The sequence below is a fragment of the Puntigrus tetrazona genome, chromosome 4, assembly GCF_018831695.1.
Source record: "Puntigrus tetrazona isolate hp1 chromosome 4, ASM1883169v1, whole genome shotgun sequence".
Lineage (NCBI taxonomy): Eukaryota > Metazoa > Chordata > Actinopteri > Cypriniformes > Cyprinidae > Puntigrus > Puntigrus tetrazona.
The window spans coordinates 1,679,639-1,697,232 of record NC_056702.1 but is presented as its reverse complement, the minus strand read 5'-3'; the positions used below and the strand labels follow the sequence as shown (position 1 = coordinate 1,697,232).

Genomic DNA, 17,594 nt, shown 5'->3' with positions numbered 1-17,594 from the left:
TCAGCATCTCTGCCGCCGGATCCAGAGAGGCGGGCAGCCTCCCGGAAGATAAAAAGCTTCGGGCTGCGCGATGCACGAGACGGGGAACGTTACGATCGGCACGCATCGCGGGAGCGCAATATTGTGGAATCAGGTCGTTGTGTAAACTTCCCGTACGAACAGCCTGGGATGTGACAGACAGGGGTGCCATTGCTCTCCGGTGACAAGTGGACTGTTTTTACACCATCCTTCTAAATAAGGAAGCAGGGCTGTCAGACATATGACCACCGTCCCGATTTGGGCGCTGCTAGTGTGCCCATCGCATCCCATGATCGCGCGCAAGCCGTCCAATAAGGCTCAGCATGCGACCCCCATTGCACACGTGGAGTGACAGCAGCGTCCCATCACCATCAGTCCGCCGCTCGCAACTTTCTCTCTTTCTCCCTCTCTTCCTCTCTCTCCTCCCCCCCTCCCCTGATATATGATGTCATGTAAGGATGAGGGTGAGATAGGGATTTTGGTGAGTGGCATTCTCCACGACCCGAGGCTTCGGAGCTGCAAAACATGGTCATCACCACCTTCTCCACCTCAAGTCGTGTCTCCGCGCTCTCTCCCCGTTCTTCCGCCGCTCTCATCTCGGGCCACCGTCGCATGCCCGAAGTCCTGACCTGCCTCGCTAAATTAAGCCTGCACCACCATGCCGAGGGAAGAAAAACTAGAAGAGGGGTATTTTTAGTGCCATTAATTTTGACCACGTGCCCCGAAGGTAAACCCGATGGCCATTGCGCAAAGGTTCCTCATCAGTATGTCCTGCGAGGCCAACGCGCAACACTGGCCAAGGACTGCCGTTCTGCTCTTGGGATTGCTCCTAGTTGGGATTGTGTCCTCCAGTCCGCTTCCGAGTAGGACTAATAGGACAACTTTACTGGAGAAGCGATGGGAGAGCCTCTTCTCTCGCTCCGTGCTGGGGATCTCTGGAGAGAGACCAGAGGCGAACTGGGAGAATGACTATTTGCTGGGCATCAAAAGAGTGCGGAGGCTGTACTGCAATGTAGGCATCGGGTTTCATCTTCAGGTCCTCCCAGACGGCAAGATAAACGGTGTACATAATGAGAACCAGTACAGTGAGTTCACGGAATAATGCAGCACTTAATTGCGCAGAGCTCTTTATTCTTTAGAAGCGACACTAGTCTTTGGATGCAAAGACAAATCTATTAAAACACACGCGCGCGCGCACACATACACATACACAGTATCCCTTAGTGCTAAATATCTGCGCTGGGCTTAAACATGACATGAATGCTGGGACGGATATAGATGCCAACTTATTTTTACACCGGCTCCTTGTGCGGCCCAGAAGCGCTTAGAACATGCACGACTCTCCAAGTGTGAGGGATGTTCGTCTTTCGGCAATAATGTAGTAGCCCAGTGGCGCGAGAGAGGCCGTTTGCGCATCCACAATTGGCACCTGCAGAGGTTCCACCCACCGCATGCCTTGTTGTTCTGAGTCCCGCGGAGCCGCTTTACTGTGTGTAACATGCTTGTTCTGTTTGAGCAGGTCTCATAGAGATCTCCACTGTGGCCAGAGGAGTGGTTAGCCTGTACGGCGTGAAAAGCGAGCTGTTTGTCGCAATGAATAGCAGAGGAAGGTTGTACGGAACGGTAGGTGTGCGCAACCGTGTCGCCTTTCATTCTGCCTGCCAGCGCAATGAGGCTTTGCATCCCCGAAAAGCGAGTGCGTGAGTGCGCGCTTATGTGTGTGTGTGTGTGTGTGTGTGTGTGTGTGTGTGTGAAACAGGTGATGCTTCCATTGTGCGTTTTCGACTAATTCATGACCCATGCTTTTGGCACGTGAGGGGGTCGCGCGACTAATAATAGTGTTTACGGCGTGTGCTGCATTCAATTATTAATGCCTTATAAATACAATGTGATCGGGTTTGTTGCCACAGCTGCACGGCTTTTGTTAAATAATTGTTAAACGGTGCATTAGATCCAGGCAAAGCGCCAAAGCGTCTTGAAAGCACGGGTAAAATGTCCTGCATTAAGCTTATAAACGCCTTATTATTTCATATTAGCTGGTAGTTAGTTGTAGGTCATTAGGTGTAGTCGTGCATAGGTGCAGTTCTCATTTTACTTTACAGTTATATACTCTGTTAATAACGTTAATAAAATACGTGTGCTTAAATTGAGATATTTTGCAAAGCAGCTTGTATTTATATATTGATTTGAACAGTTAACAGCAGTAATAGTGATTACGTACAACTCATTGCATGTATTATGTTAAACACATGCAATGTGTTTAATTTAAAAAGTGTGTCTGCAGGTTTGAAGGGAAATGATGCACTTGGCTGAAGTTTGGCATAGGTGAGACAAGCGCAGTGCAACACTGGTCCTCAGGGGCCCATGAGCGCATGACAGCCCTATCCAAAAACTGCAGAATCTTACTAGAGCATCCTCTGGACGGGCAGAGATAAAGCAGACACCACAGGCCGGTCTTGCAGTCATCGTTAAAGTGGTTTTTAATTAAAAGGCCTATTTAGCTCAGGGATTAGTATCCGGTTAATGCTTCAGGTTAATGGGTTTCTTGTGGGACCAGGCTTAGCTGAAAGTTTCTTTTTAAGTTTGATCAGTATGTTGTCTGAGAAACTGGTCCTTTCAAGAGGTTCTCAAAGTCATGTGCAAAACAGTGCTGATGTTTATGGGTCGCTTACTTGCTTAATTTATTCGGTGAGATGCTTGACTTTTTGAAGTAGTAAGGCATTAATAATTGTGCTTTATTGTGCTTTACAGGTTTGTTAAAAAAAGATATATATATATATATATATATATATATATATATATATATATATATATATATATATATATATATATATATATATATATATATATATAGGTTTAATTAATAGGCATAGAAAAAAATCAATAACCTAAAAATGACAAAAGCACAAAACAAGATCATTAAAACCTTAAACCAAATTTAACATGAAAATGGAAAATTAATATATTAAGGAAAAACAATATATATATATATATATATATATATATATATATATATATATATATATATATATATATATATATATATATATATAAATTAATTTCTCATTGATATTAAAATAATAAATAATTAATAAAACACTATACAGACAAATGTTAAAAAAAAAAAAAAAAAAAAACACTAGCTAATAAAAAATGACAAAAACACCCAACAATATTAGCAAGTAAATAAAAAAAGTAAAGATGAATTGATATAACTATTTAAAAAAAAATGTTGCATCTCAGTGATACTAAAATAACACTGGTGCCTCTTGACTGAATGCTGGCATTTACATTCCTTCTCTTCTCCGTCTTTCAGGCTACCTTTAAAGACGAATGCAAGTTCAAGGAGACCCTGCTGCCAAATAACTACAATGCCTATGAGTCCTCCGTTTACAAGGGATTCTATGTCGCTCTCAGCAAACACGGCCGAGTGAAGCGAGGCAACAAGGCCACCACCGCCATGACGGTCACCCACTTCCTCCCGCGAATATGAGCAGACTCTTGCAATAATTCTTCATTTGCACTGATCTCCCTGAGAGATCTGAGAATTGACACACAAACATACAAGGAACTGCAAGAATATCACCAAAATAGTACTACTTCTTTTTTTATATGTATATTTGGATAGGTCAGCTTTTTATTAGGATCTCTGAATATGCTATCTGTCGCTATCTTGTTTTATTAATATATATATATATATATATATATATATATATATATATATATATATATATATATATATATATATATATATATATATATATATATATATATATATATATATATATATATTGATTATGGATGTGAAGGCTCTCCCAGCCTTTCTTTCTGTAATCAGGTGCTTGCCAAGAATCGAACAGACTCTAGGATGAATGACGGAAGTCTTCCTCGGCTTTTTACAGTGAAATTATGTTTTTTATTACCTCAAAGAGCTACCTAGATGGTTTAAAAGGATGCATGAAGTTACTCTTGTTATTTTTAGTTCTGTCTGAGCCAACACAAGCATAACAAGTCTTTATTTTTTTATCTTCAACTTTATTTTTTTTCTGTTTTTCTCATGCTGTGGGGTCGTGTGAGCACTTAGAAGAAAGCAGATCTCTTTTTTGCTGCATGTTGCACTGAGGTGCCTTGGCATTCCCACACACCGCCCCTTTAACATGCATGCTCCGAACGCCCCGGGGCGTCAGAAATAGGGCTGATATGTTAGCCAGGGCCCCGCGGGGACTGTCCCACAAGGGCCCCGGAGAGGGGCGAGGGGGATGGGTGTGCATCTCTGCTTTATTTTACTTTTCTCTAATTAGAGAACACTGTATGAGACGCAAGAGCGACTCGTAAACACTGATCGTCTCTGGCATTCGGCATCATCTGCTGTTCACTCAGAAATGAGGTGTAACTTTAGCCCCTTTCACTGGTAATCCCAGTAAATTGCCGTAAAAATTACCAGAATGATTTTTCTTGGCTTTGTACCGCTAAGAGATCATTTATACATTAGTACCAAAATACCGGTAAACTCTGTGACGCAGTGCTTTTCTTCATTAGATCGTATGTGTTTTGGTTTGAACGTCATTTCAGTTTGATAACAGGCGTAAGGCGATTAGCATGGAAACCTGTTTCCTCCACCTTTAGAAAATAGTTCATGCAATTGCAAGTTAGTAAACATTTTGCCGTTCTGAGAAGAAAAGTTATTTCATTTCAAAATGAAAAAAAGTCTCATAATTTTGAGAAAAAAATCAGAGAAAACACAATTTAAAAAAAAATCACAATTGCATTGTTTTTTTGTTTTGCAGTGTTAGAAACAGGCTTCCATAAACGATCACACGAAACACGTTTTTACACAAACCTCTGTTAGAACTGATTTACCGGTATTTAAAAATTAATAGTTTCTAAATTGCAATTTGCCAGTGATTTAGCATTGCATATAGTAAGCGTGAAAGGGGCTATTTTCTAGCCGAACCCCTGTTGGAGCTTTGAGGCTGTGTATTTTATTTGTGGACTAGACTGTTTTTGCAATCAAAATGAAACTTTTTTTATAAAGAAAATGGGGAAAAAAACTATTAAAAAGTGAGAAATCTACAGGGGAACTGATGCAAGCGCACACTGAAAATGTTAAACATGGCCGGTTCGATTATACTATCGCTTACCACAGGTTTGCCTGAACAAAAGGAGCACTTGAAAATAAGCTTTAAGCGTTGCTTTTAAATGAGAACGTCTTCTAAACCAATGAAAATACTGTAAATACTGACTGTGCACTGAAAATGCCAGTAAGCCCAGAGCTTTGTCGCTTGTTGCTAAAGGCACACTGCCATCCATGATGGTATCTGATTCAAGGGAATACGTGCAGTATATGTTTATTTATTTTTGTTTCTGGTGCGAGTGTGTGTGTGCGTGCACCTGTCCATGTGGATGCTTGTGTGTGTGTGTGTGTGTGAATCCTGGTCGAGGGGGCAGTCGAGTCTGGCTCTTTCCTGTTGCTGCAGAGGCACTGCAGTGGCACTCACAACTGCTGCTCTATGCAAATGTAATTACAGGGCAGACACCGTATGGCATCCGAACTGAGGGACGCTCACTGTTTTTTATGATTTTGGTACGTCTGCTTCTGTTTGCATCAGTTTCTGTCACCAAATGTCACCCCACCCTGTTTATTTAACCCTCGTGCTGTTCTGGAAACCTTTACCTAATTCGGTGGGATTTTGAACATTGCTTGTAAATCTCTTGTTAATATTATATTATCACCAAATCTTAGCCTGTTTTGTTGACTTGTTTTCTTTCAATTAGCTCAGGTTTTTCTGGACTGGCTGGCTGTAGGCCTTGATCTGAGCTCATGCACCTCGTTTTTTTTTTTTTGGTGAAAAAAATATTGCTTATTGATGCACGGACTTTGATCAATGACACGCTTGAAAAATCAGTCCCAAAAACAAAACCCACGTTAATTCGAAGAAAACGGATTGGTGAAAAGGTTGATGTCAGTATTTTGGCAATAAAATAGCATAGTGAGAAACTTGTTAGCTATTATTCCGTAGGCTGTTTATTTTAGAGGTGGAGCAAGGTGTAAAAACCTCCCCCCCAAAAAAAGTACTATAATTATTTTGGGGAACTTGCTGTTCCCTGTATGAGCAAAGATAGTAAGTTTTAATCCAATGCGGTTTGGAGAAATAGAAAATCCCTCCAGGTCACAGTGTGAGCGTTAAAGGGAAAGGAACCGAAAGGAATGACGTGATTTTAGAAAGACTTATGGCCTGGTTGTTTGAAGTATGTGGGGTGGAATACCTGAGCAGAGGCCATGCTGGTGACGTCTCCCTCACAACATGGGTAGTCTTGTAAAAGCCACTGTGCACAGAAGCCTTGAGATTCCAGCACTAGTACTAGGGTTCTTTATGGTTTTCCATCCTACTTTAGTCGAAGGTCACAGCCATGGAGTTGAACTGCTCTATAATGTCCATCCAGTGTCTTGTTTCTTTTTCTCGAATCTATTGCGGTGTCATTGTTATGTGTCTGGATAAATGCTGCATTCGGTTAAAGTTGCTCTTAGCTGAATTTTCCATTGCTTTGTTGGGTCGATTTCAGTCATGTCAACATGCGATTCAATGCAGTCATTCGCGGGCATGTGAAACGAACAACAGAAAGTGGGTTTTAAAGCAATTTCTGTGCGAGCTGTGCGTCATGCATACTCTTTCCCCCTAAATTGTGCCTACAGTTTAGTCACCGTGAAATCAAAATCATCCCTGTTTGCTATTTTCTGGACATATTGAGATTTACTGATCCACATTATTTCCAAGAAAAAATATTTGTAATATTTTGGCAAAATTGTAAATGGCCAAGATAAGCCCAATCCTATGTTTTTTAACACTAAATATAAATTAATTCATCACATTAGAGAAGTAAATTGGTTATTGTTTCATGTTAACTTTTAAGAATCTGGGGCCAGATCACCATGAAGCCAAACTAATTCACCTTGGTCTCATGAGAAAGCATTTTTTTTTTACACGGTGCTGATTTCATATTAATGTTATTTGCACAATTTTTTTCAGAAAACAGTAAGCATGACGCTTCACTCCTAAACCTAACCAACAAGTTGTACGAAAACAGTAGGAATTAGCCACCATTTTTCCAAATGTAAAATGGCTTTGAATTGCAGTGAGATTGTGTTGGGCAGATCCTTACTTGGTTATTTACTTGTTCGCTGCTGTATGAAAGGAAAGTTTTTGTGGGACTGGCTTCTTCCTCTAGCGCAGTGAATACATCAGGACAGACCTCTGCAGGACTGACGCAATACTTTAGGGGGACAAAAAAAGCCGATCATTTCTCGCTTCTGCCAAGCTGCTTGTTTTGTGTTCTCATCTGTTGAGAGATGTTTCGCTATTCGAGAGCATTTAGTCATGACTTGTACGTTAGCAAGTTTCTCGTCAGTAATGTGCCGTTGAGGACTGCATTTAGCTGATGTGCCTCAGGATTCGTATCACTGTGAGTCCCAGTGAGACTTAAACACTTACAAAAACAATAAAACACATTTATAGGACAGAAATGTAGCTATGTAACAGCCATCTACAGTCACGGCTTGTACCACCATCTAACATTTTGGCTTCGGTTTCACAGAAAAGCTTAACGTCATTAAAACCTTATTTTAAATAAAGTAACTCAAGTGTAATGGGTTTGGCAGACTGATACTAAAATACTACAAGTCAGCTTATATAAATGTACTATTTTAATACAGTATGTCTTTTGAATGTGTTATAATGATGCATTAAGACTCGAGGTATTAAATCAGGGAGCCAAACCTTGCTTTTTCTTTCATTTGTCTCCTGATTGCGACAATAACATCTTAAGTCTGTGAAGAATGAGCAATATGCGTGAACATTTGGCGATCGGAGCCATCTGATATGCTGATGTATGTCGCTTGGATTTATAGTAACAGCTGTGAAAATGTTTATTGGGCATAGAATATAGACACCAGTTTCCTGGTACACCCCGGACTCATGAGAAAAACGTATGTGCATGAATGACTGCAAGCTGTCACCGGCTGAATCCTCCTCACATATGCAGGGTTTCTGGAATCCTTGGAGCACTGGAGGCCAGTTTGTTGCTTTGCGCTGTCTTTGTTTTGAAATGGCTTGGTGTGGCTGATCCTGTTACAGTGAAGACCCCATATCTGTGAGGCCTCATTAATCATTTACTGGGATTTCTGGATTTTTCATTTCACCTTTTTTTTTGTACTTGCATACCACATACTTACTTTGAATATATCTTATATATATATATATATATATATATATATATATATATATATATATATATATATATATATATATATATATATATTTCATTTTACATTTTTTATTATTTATTTTAATAGTAGGGTATTATATATACATTTTGCACATCAGTAAAATCCAGGATTTTGTGTGACTGTGTATTAAAAGTTTGTTTCTGTCTGCTCCTCTTTATAAAGACATCTCTCACCCTTGCCTTAGTTATAATTTCTCGCAGTGATGTTTTGAAAGTAGTAAACTGAGGACATAATCGTGTTTCTGAGTACAAGCACTGATGCTATGTATAAATACAGATATATTTGAGAAAAATATTTTTTTTCCTTTACTTTTCTACGTATGTGCTGTGCACAGCAGTTTAATCATATTCCTGATGTTAATAAAACTGATGTCTTTCTTTTTTTCTTTTATTTCATTTGCGTGTGTATTTGTTTCACATTTTAATCACGCTCAAAGCAGCAAGTACAGTGAGCGGTCATGCACTGTGTGCCCAGAACTGATTATTTTCTAGAAATAATGCTGTCAGGATGTCCCACTCATACAGGATCATTTATACAACATGACAACAGTTCAATAAACTACTCGCAAGTAATTCATAAACTTCTTCCCTGGTTATTCATTGTTTTTTTTCTGATTCATATCCAAAACTTGACCGTTAAAACGCCTCCACTGGATCCAGTTTCTCTGTACTTTTTTTAATACTTTAATCATTATTTCACAAATAATCATTACTTCACCATGCTTATTGTTAATATATACAAAACTCATTTCAAAATAGCTTTCAAAATAACCATTTACAAATATAAATAGAAATCTAAAATATAAATAGAAAAATGAAGTATTAAAAATAAATAATATGATAGAAATATACGTTTAGATCAAATTGACAGTGATTATTAAATATGATATGTTGCTATATCCTATTATCGTGTTTTTATGAATAACTATTTTTTATTATTCTTAATGATTATTTATTTTATTTGAATTCCAGCGTTGATACACACAGCTCTGCTCAACTTTTGACGGGTTACTTGTTCGTGAATGAGTCTCAGGTTCCCTCTGCTGGCCAACTTGAGGAAGTTCAGATTGAGCTCATACTGTATTTACATTACAGTTGCATTCGTTGTTTTACCAGACATTTCTATCCAAAGCATTTATCCGTTCAGTAAACTCACCACGCAGTCGTTTAACACATTATCAGTTACAAAAATTAAAATGTATAAAACTGTCACTCGGCAGTACTCATTTGTACTTTAAAAACACTAATATGGGACATTTTGGTGTCAATTAGGAAAAATTTTGTATAGGTTAGACGATCCTAAATAAGTGAACGTACATATTTAGGCCTAATATTACATCATAGTAAGTTGATTTAGCGTTTGAGAATCTTTGAGAGACAACCAACTGATTCTCACATGCACACACACTATTAAAATGTATTCTTGTTCTCAGTTTTGATGTCAGGATACATAGAAAGCCGAAGCTGTGCCAAATTGACAAGCCAATTATGGTTTACCAGTCGATGGCCCTCACAACAAACAGAAGGTGGACATGTTAAATCCGCCTCCTCACATCCTCTGGCTCTGCGGGCGAGCGTTGCGTAAAGGAGTGGCACAGGATGCGTTTAAATAGCCGCTCTCCCAAACTTTCACGCGTCACATCTCCTCCAGCTCTGCGCACCGCTTTTACGCATCCGTACTTTGCGCTCCGCGGAGATGCTTTGCGCACTTTCCAGACTGCGCGTACTGCGCTCCTCCGTCCTCACGCTGTGGATCGCGGCTCTCCAGGGCTTCAGATCCGCGGATGCTGCCCCTAACCCCTCTCCCCTGCTGGGCTCGAGCTGGGGCAACCCGCGGAGGTACATCCACCTGCAGACCACCTCGGACTTAAACAACTTCTACTTGGAGATCAGCCAGACTGGACATGTGCGCAAAACTACAAACAGGGGGTCCTTCAGTGAGTAGCCGGTCCTGTTATTGATCGGCACGATATCCATATTTAGGATATTAGACCAGTGAAATTATGAGTTATTGTATAGGCTGGCCTATGTATTTATCGTTGTTTTATTTATAAAGTAATGTCCTTCTTTTTTCCTCTTTGTATTCTGCATTCAACAGGTGTAATTTTATTGAAAGCGGAAAGCAGAGACCGTCTGGCGATATTTGGAGTAAAAAGCAATCGATTTGTGTGTATGGACGCAGGAGGAGCTCTTTTCACATCGGTGAGTATTCAAACAAAAGAAAAATAATGTATAAAAAGTAAGGCATTATGTATCGTTATATTATTAATAAGTACTAGCCTACAGTTATATAATATAACTGCACGGAATCTAAAAATGGTAACCTTAGATTTAAGTGGTGTTAAACGAAATACAATCTAAATGCATTAACGCAAAGAATTTACATTTTATTTTGGTTAAATAAAATAGAAATAGCACTAGAAATTGGAGGTGGCCGGATTTACAATAGCTTATCTACAAAGGTTACAGCCAAAATGTTCGCATTTTAAGGTTAAACATTTTTTAAACTGCTTCAAACTTTTAACTATAGCGAGAAATACTAATAAATATATCAAGACATAAAAAAGTATATTATAGCCAAATATATAGAAAAGGTGATGGTTGTGGTTTTTGGTGGCTGCCAGTATATTATAAAATTGCAAAACATAGTTTATTCTAGTACTTAAGTAGGTTATTATCATTAGCCTATCAAATAATACAATATAAGCCTACGTTTTTTAATTATTTCGTTTAATTTATTTTTATTTTAAATCTACTGTTTTTACGGAAGGTTTTTGGCAACCGTAACTTTCACAGATATATTAACTGTTTGTATTATTGTTTTTTAAACATCTTTAGACGGTTTGCAATAAGGAAGACTGTCTTTTTCACCACAAACTTTTGGAAAACCATCGCGACGTGTATTACTCCACCAAGCATGGTATACTGCTTAACTTGGACGGGGCGAAACAAGTGTTCACAGCGGGACAAAACCTCCCTCAGTCCTCTCTCTTCTTGTCAGAGAAGAACACGGTTCCGCTGGAACGCCTGCAGCACCGGGAGAGGAGAAACCGGCAGGTGAACCCATCAGACCCGCTGAACGCGCTCCGGAACGGAGAGGCGTCGGACTCCAGAGCTGCTCAAGAGGACGACGGGGACTTGGACTTTGAGCCGTCAGAGGGACGAAACATCTCCAGGGAAACCCTGCTCTCTCCTTCCGATGATGACCCGTGGGATCTTCTTCACGACACGAGCCCCGGTAGTCCCCGGATTTCAGCAATTGTCGGATGAAGTTCCGGATCCTCCGTGACGGGACCGATGAAACGCGATGCGCTATAACGTGGGTGGCACTATAATATTTTCACCATACATAAGTGTTTTTAAGGACATATATTTCAAATCAATTTGCACGTATACGCTTTTAAAAATAAAGGTTCCAAAATAAAGGTTTCTTGCAGTGACGCCAAGGACTTTTTTACTTAGTGCGAAGAAACAATTTTTCGCTATAAAGAACATTTGTGCGATATGAAGGTTAAAACAGAACCTTTATTTTTAAAAATTGAAAGAACCAGAACCACCTGAGTTTTTTCACCTGCCACCATGAATTCGTCTTTGGTGCTGGACACCACCTGTGGACAACAATGGTCAAACAAAGAAAGTATTTATTTATTTAATGAATTGCATATGTTTTATTTATGGTATTTATATGTTTGCTTTAAGTGTTAGATGCAGTGAAATGTTATACTCATTTAAATCCAATTTTGTTTCTCGATTAAAGAAAATTATGTTATTTTATTTACTTGTCTCTTTTCTGTAAACCTAAATAAAAAGTTGAGATCATCTTTTGTTATCTCTTGTTGGTTGCTGGACTATTGAAAATGTCTTTCCCGTCGTTAGAGGTAAATGATCAACACCCTGAATCAATCTCAAACATCAATCTGCACCAGCCTCCGAGTCTCTAAGAATAAACCTTTCCACATTCTGTTTTGTTTCCAATGTCAAAGGCTGCACTTTGGCTATTTTTGGATGAAGAGCCTTAAAGAAAGCCAACGTTTAAGTTACACTATGACCTTCTTACTCTATACATAAAATATAGAGATTTGCACTTAGATGACTTGAGGGTTATGTTTTGAATTAAGGCAAAACACCAACATTTTAATAAGCTAATATCCAAAGTTGGTTTTCTATAAAGCTATTTTAATATACAAACAGTGATTTGAAGTAACTATAGTTGCATGTGGTGTTTTGTAATTTAATACTAAAAACATGCATCTGAATGAAAGCGGGTTCCATCTGGTTATTTTCTGCATATGATGAAAATACTCATTTGTGGGTTTGCCTGATACCCTTTGCCACTAAAAGGCTGATTAGTAAAGCCATCCTATTCTGATTCTTTTGATTAGTTCCTGTTTTAATTTGTACACCGATCACTGCCACTCAAAGCTTTAGGCTACAACATGTCTGAGAGTTGATTAACTGACTGACAGTTGAAAACATTTGTTACAAATAGAAAAATTATAAAAAATCAAATCAAATGTAATCAGTTACTTAATAAACTGAAATAGTTCCACTAGCTACTTATTGCATTTTAAATAGGGTAACTTGTAATCTGTCCTCTTTGAAAGTATCCTTTTCAACGCTGTGCACATGCATTGTCTTAATAAATGTGCACACATATTTAAATTTAAATTCTAATTCCTCTAAATCTACAAACACAGACAATAAAGGTGAGAAGCTGATTTTTGGTTAAGTTTTAAAAAAAGATATTATTTGAAATTTAAATATAGATGCAAATAGGCCTAACATGTAACAAACGGTTAAATGATCAACTTTAAATGATTTTTAAATTTCACCCCATCCCTCTGAAAAAGTCATGTTATGGAAATAGAGGTCAAAATCTCAAAATTATCCAGTGCATAAAATAATAGCTGGTAAAAAACAAAACAGGACATATTTTACAGTTTCTCATGTGAAATGTTAATGTAATATGATTATAGGCCTTGCAATAAAAAAAACCCTCTATTTATAATAGTTCAAAAGGCTATTTCCCCTTTCTTTCTTTCTTTCTTTCTTTCTTTCTTTCTTTCTTTCTTTCTTTCTTTCTTGAGTGACTATTGTTAGAAAACCAAGATTAGGAAAATTGACAGAAAATTTTACACAAATAACTAACAACTATTAACATCGCTGTACTGATATAAAAAAAAAATTATTTATAAACGAGAACATATAGCCTGACGTATTCCCGCGTTCAGGCTTAGACATACAAAACCACATCCGCAGATTCGAGATTTCTACAAAACGCACAAAAACTTGCACCAGGTAGAAGACGTTTCGTCGAGGTTTAACATAATATATTAATTAGAAAAATATTATTATATTTTATCAGTTACCTAGTGTAAAACTGCAGTCACAACGATAGAAAAGATTGTATTGAATTGCAAATAAGTGTATTCAGATAGATTTCCGTCGTTTGTTTTCAGGCGGGTGGCGCGAGTGTATATGGACTCGCACCAAAATCACATGCATTTAAAACTTATGACACAACCACAGACTTTCTAATTGGTATTATGCTTTTAAACTTACTGGTAATTTGATTGTTGGTTGTTGTGCAGTATAACGTTGAGCAGCTTCAAAACGTTGTTAAATTACAGCGGTGGTGTCTGAATGTATATTCACGGGTCATAACTTGACATATTAGTTTAACTTTTTTGATTTGAAGAATGGATCGACCAACCAGGTGCGTATTAATATTTTCCAAATATACCTTAGAATATGGTTGTCATTGTCACGCTTGCTGTTGACAGCCGTGTTTGGCGTTTAATGTCCTGATATTTTCATTAATAATCACTTTGAGAAATTAGGATTTGTCTTGTTTAATGTAATCTGTTTTCTGCTCATCATCAGAAATAAGAAAACTGTCAACTACACAGACTTCCAAGACGACGATGGTGAGGCATTATTACTTCAAAAATTGCTCGGAACTAAAGCTAGTTAGACCCGTAAACATGTTTTCTCGATTCGTCTGACAGATGAGGATTTTGCCTGTGTAAAACCTCCTCCCAAAAAAGCTCGAACGGCCATAAAAGACCAGGATTCTGAGAGCCACCGCAAAACTGCAAGTGCCTCTCCAAATGATGTTGTTGATCTTACCAGCTCAGGACACAAGAAGAGGTACCCAAAAACTATTTGACTTTTTTTTTGTTTTTGTTTTTTGATCAAAACACATTTTATTGCCAATTATAGTATCTTTACATGGACCACTTTATATATAAATATTTGATCATACCGTTGACTTATGTGTTGTTTCAGGGCGTCTCTGGAGGATACATTTTGTGACAGAGATTTAGAGACAGCTCTATCTTTATCGTTGCTGGACTCTTTAAGAACACAGGATGGAGATCCTGCAACCAAAACAGGTGAATGCAGTACTATTGTAATAAAGCGTCGTGGAGTTCATTCAGGAAGTAAAAATATTATATTTTACTGTTATTTACTGCAGATGAATATGACAGTTCTCAGCCTCCTCAGTGTTCACCACCTGTTTTAATACACTGCAGCTCCGAGGGCAGCCATTTAGGTAATTATATTTTTACAGATTCTAAGTACATATTTTTCAAGCTTTATTTGACATATTTGCATGAAAACACCTCTAAAAAAAACCCTCTTGATTTTGTTCAGTCTGTGATGGTCAGCCTCGTCCAAATTCTCCTCCTGTGCTGTCCAATTGTAGCATTGATGGCAGTAGTTTAGGTAACTACAAAATTCATTTAAATCTAAAAATGAAAGAATCAGTGTGTTTAAAAAAAAATTGTGTTTATTACGGTATTGTTTTTCAGGGCTGAATCTGATCAGTGTAGATGCCTCCCCTACCAGTATTTCTAAGCAGAAGGACACTTCAGAGGAGCAGAGAAAACCACCAAAGGAGAAGAAGGACAACCAAGACGATGAGGACTACCAGCCTCAGAACACACCAGGTAATCTAAAGATCTTCACGCTCATAATTATTATGGGACTGGACTGTTTCCAGTCATCATTTATTCACCCTCATTAGAATACATACAGGTTTGAAAATACTTGAGATGATAACAGGATTTTCTTTTTTGGATGAACTATTCCTTAATACTTCGAATACAAAATGCGGCCGTTTGATTCCTGTTTCAGATTCAGAAAGTGATGCAGACTTTACTGAAGAAGATGAGAGCGAAGACGAGACGTTCACTACAAAAAAGAAGGTTGTGAAACAGAAGACAGAAAAAAAGAAACCACCAGCTGCAAAGAACAAGGCAGAAAAGAAAGACAAAAAGCCAACGAAATCTTCAAAAGCCAAAGGCTCAGGTAATTTTTTTTTATTGTTTTTAGATTTTACAGTCTGGCAAAAGGCCATATCAGCTACACTAACACGTCTTTCTCTGACAGCTCCCAACTCCGTTCTCTGCCGGAGTCCTGCCGCTCCGGTGTGTGGAGCGAAGAAGACACCTACTTCTCCGCTTCTCTCTAAACCTGCAGTGTGCTCCAGTCCTTCAGGGGCCAGGCTGCCTAAGTGGAATCCCCCTGGTGAGACTAAAGGCTCAGATCATCCCTGTGCAGTTGTGAAGTTTCATGTCCTTTTATACACTCTTTCTAACTCCATCTTCAGGTCTGCTTGGCCGCAGCCCCGGTGCATCTCAGAATGCACACGTGAAGTCTCCAGGACAGGGGCTGCGTTTAGGACTTTCTCGTATGGCTCGAGTCAAACCTCTTCACCCCAATGCTGCAATCTAAATGGACTTGTTTTAAATTTTGTAGCCTTACAAATGGCTTTTGGGAACTCATAGTGCATGGGACAGGAAAAAACATGGTAAGAAGGAATGGATATTTTTTACTGAAATATTTCCAGAATTTAAGACGTCCCTCTTTTATCCCAGTAATATGTAACAACCGTTTTTGTTGTGCTTTTAATATTTGTTTATGTCCTTTCATAGTGTGTTTTAGCTTTGTAAATATGCACTTTTTGATAAATAAAGATATTTTAAATATGCTAAAATCAGTTTTTCGAAAAATATTATGCATCACATTTCATTGTTGCATAATATATGTAATATACTCTTGCGCTGTGCTTTTCTTTATTAGTTTTTTTTTCAGTCAAAAATGACCAAAAAATGTTTTTAATCTGTTATGTATATTATCCAACTGAGAGGCATAAGCTCACATAAATGAAGCTTGCCATAATTTTCCTAATGAAATGCAAAATCTGTAAGGAATAATAATATAGCACAAGAAGATATTTATAAACTAAAACTGGGAACAGCCGGGGGTACACCTGTGAGAGCAAAGTTACTAAGTTTTAATCCATTAGCTAGTATTTGTAAGAAAAAGAAAAGTGATCAGAACACAACATAAGGGTTAAGCAAAGGTGTTTTTGTAATTTAATGAAATATGAATGAACCTCTTTTCATTTAGGTAATGAAAACATATTTGCTAGGAGTTAATGGGTTTCCTCAGTTAATGCTCAAGCAATGCCACCCTCTAGTGGTTAAAAAGAAGCATATGAGGAGGAGAGCATAACAATGGTGTGTTAGAAATACTATCATACTACTATTACTATTACTGTTTCTGCGGTATCCAGTATGTATTCTGTGCAAAGTATGCTTATTTTCTGTATGCATGGAATACCCGGACGATCTACTATATTTTCCAGGAACTGGAGCTTCTATTATATTGCAAGTATGCTTTGTGTATACTTTGAATAGTATGTGAATTCTCTGTATGCATAAAATGCCCGAATTACCTGATGCAATTTGATGTATGCATCTGAAGACACTGCATGGGATACTGATGAAAGTCGCATAAACTTGAGGCGGGGAATAGCAATTATTAATGTAACACTTTTACATGCGTGTGAAGTACAAACTGTCAGTGTGTGGATTATAGGTAGGACATTAAATTGTACTACAGCACATTTCCGATCAAGTCAAGTAACGTCACCCTTATCTGTATAAGGTATTGTATTGATTGTTTCAAAGATATTAATAATAATTCTAATAATGTGCAGTAATGTAATATAGAATTAAAATTTGGCTAATAGTATTTATTTAACTCAACTACACCACCTAGGATGTTGCCCAGGAAGTTTTAAAGTCTTCCAAAAGAATTAAACCACAAATAGTTACAGCAAAATGAAGGATCCTGCTGCTTCGGACTGGAATAGAGACAGAAACGTGATTTCACACAATATAAAGCATTACATTAAAACAAAATCTCAAATCAAAAAATGTTGAACAATCTGTTGGCAGAAGCAGAATTGACATTACCTTCGTCCATCAAAGCCTGGCTGT

General features: G+C 38.0%; 3 protein-coding genes across 3 annotated transcripts in view; all 3 read left to right on the top strand.

Moving 5' to 3' along the window:
• fgf6b (fibroblast growth factor 6b) overlaps positions 1-3,682 on the top strand; it is a 3,841-nt gene extending 159 nt beyond the window's left edge. The window contains exons 1-3 of the mRNA XM_043237589.1: positions 1-1,103; positions 1,538-1,641; positions 3,335-3,682. The exon at positions 1-1,103 is cut by the window's left edge and continues 159 nt beyond it. Coding sequence (XP_043093524.1) covers positions 755-1,103; positions 1,538-1,641; positions 3,335-3,511 — 630 coding nt within the window. The 5' untranslated portion in view covers positions 1-754 and the 3' untranslated portion in view covers positions 3,512-3,682. The remainder of the gene's footprint in view (positions 1,104-1,537; positions 1,642-3,334) is intronic.
• Positions 3,683-9,953: 6,271 nt separating this feature from the next.
• Positions 9,954-12,104, top strand: fgf23 (fibroblast growth factor 23). The gene is made up of 3 exons (XM_043237838.1): positions 9,954-10,238; positions 10,400-10,503; positions 11,140-12,104. Exons 1-3 carry the CDS (start codon positions 9,998-10,000, stop codon positions 11,569-11,571), a joined length of 777 nt encoding a protein of 258 aa, XP_043093773.1. The 5' UTR covers positions 9,954-9,997; the 3' UTR covers positions 11,572-12,104.
• Positions 12,105-13,659: 1,555 nt separating this feature from the next.
• rad51ap1 (RAD51 associated protein 1) lies at positions 13,660-16,284 on the top strand. The gene is made up of 10 exons (XM_043237568.1): positions 13,660-14,017; positions 14,185-14,228; positions 14,310-14,451; positions 14,590-14,696; positions 14,780-14,857; positions 14,959-15,030; positions 15,117-15,254; positions 15,442-15,615; positions 15,697-15,834; positions 15,917-16,284. The coding sequence occupies exons 1-10, from the start codon at positions 14,001-14,003 to the stop codon at positions 16,039-16,041; spliced, it is 1,035 nt and encodes a 344-aa protein (XP_043093503.1). The 5' UTR covers positions 13,660-14,000; the 3' UTR covers positions 16,042-16,284.
• The last annotated feature ends 1,310 nt before the right edge of the window (positions 16,285-17,594 follow it).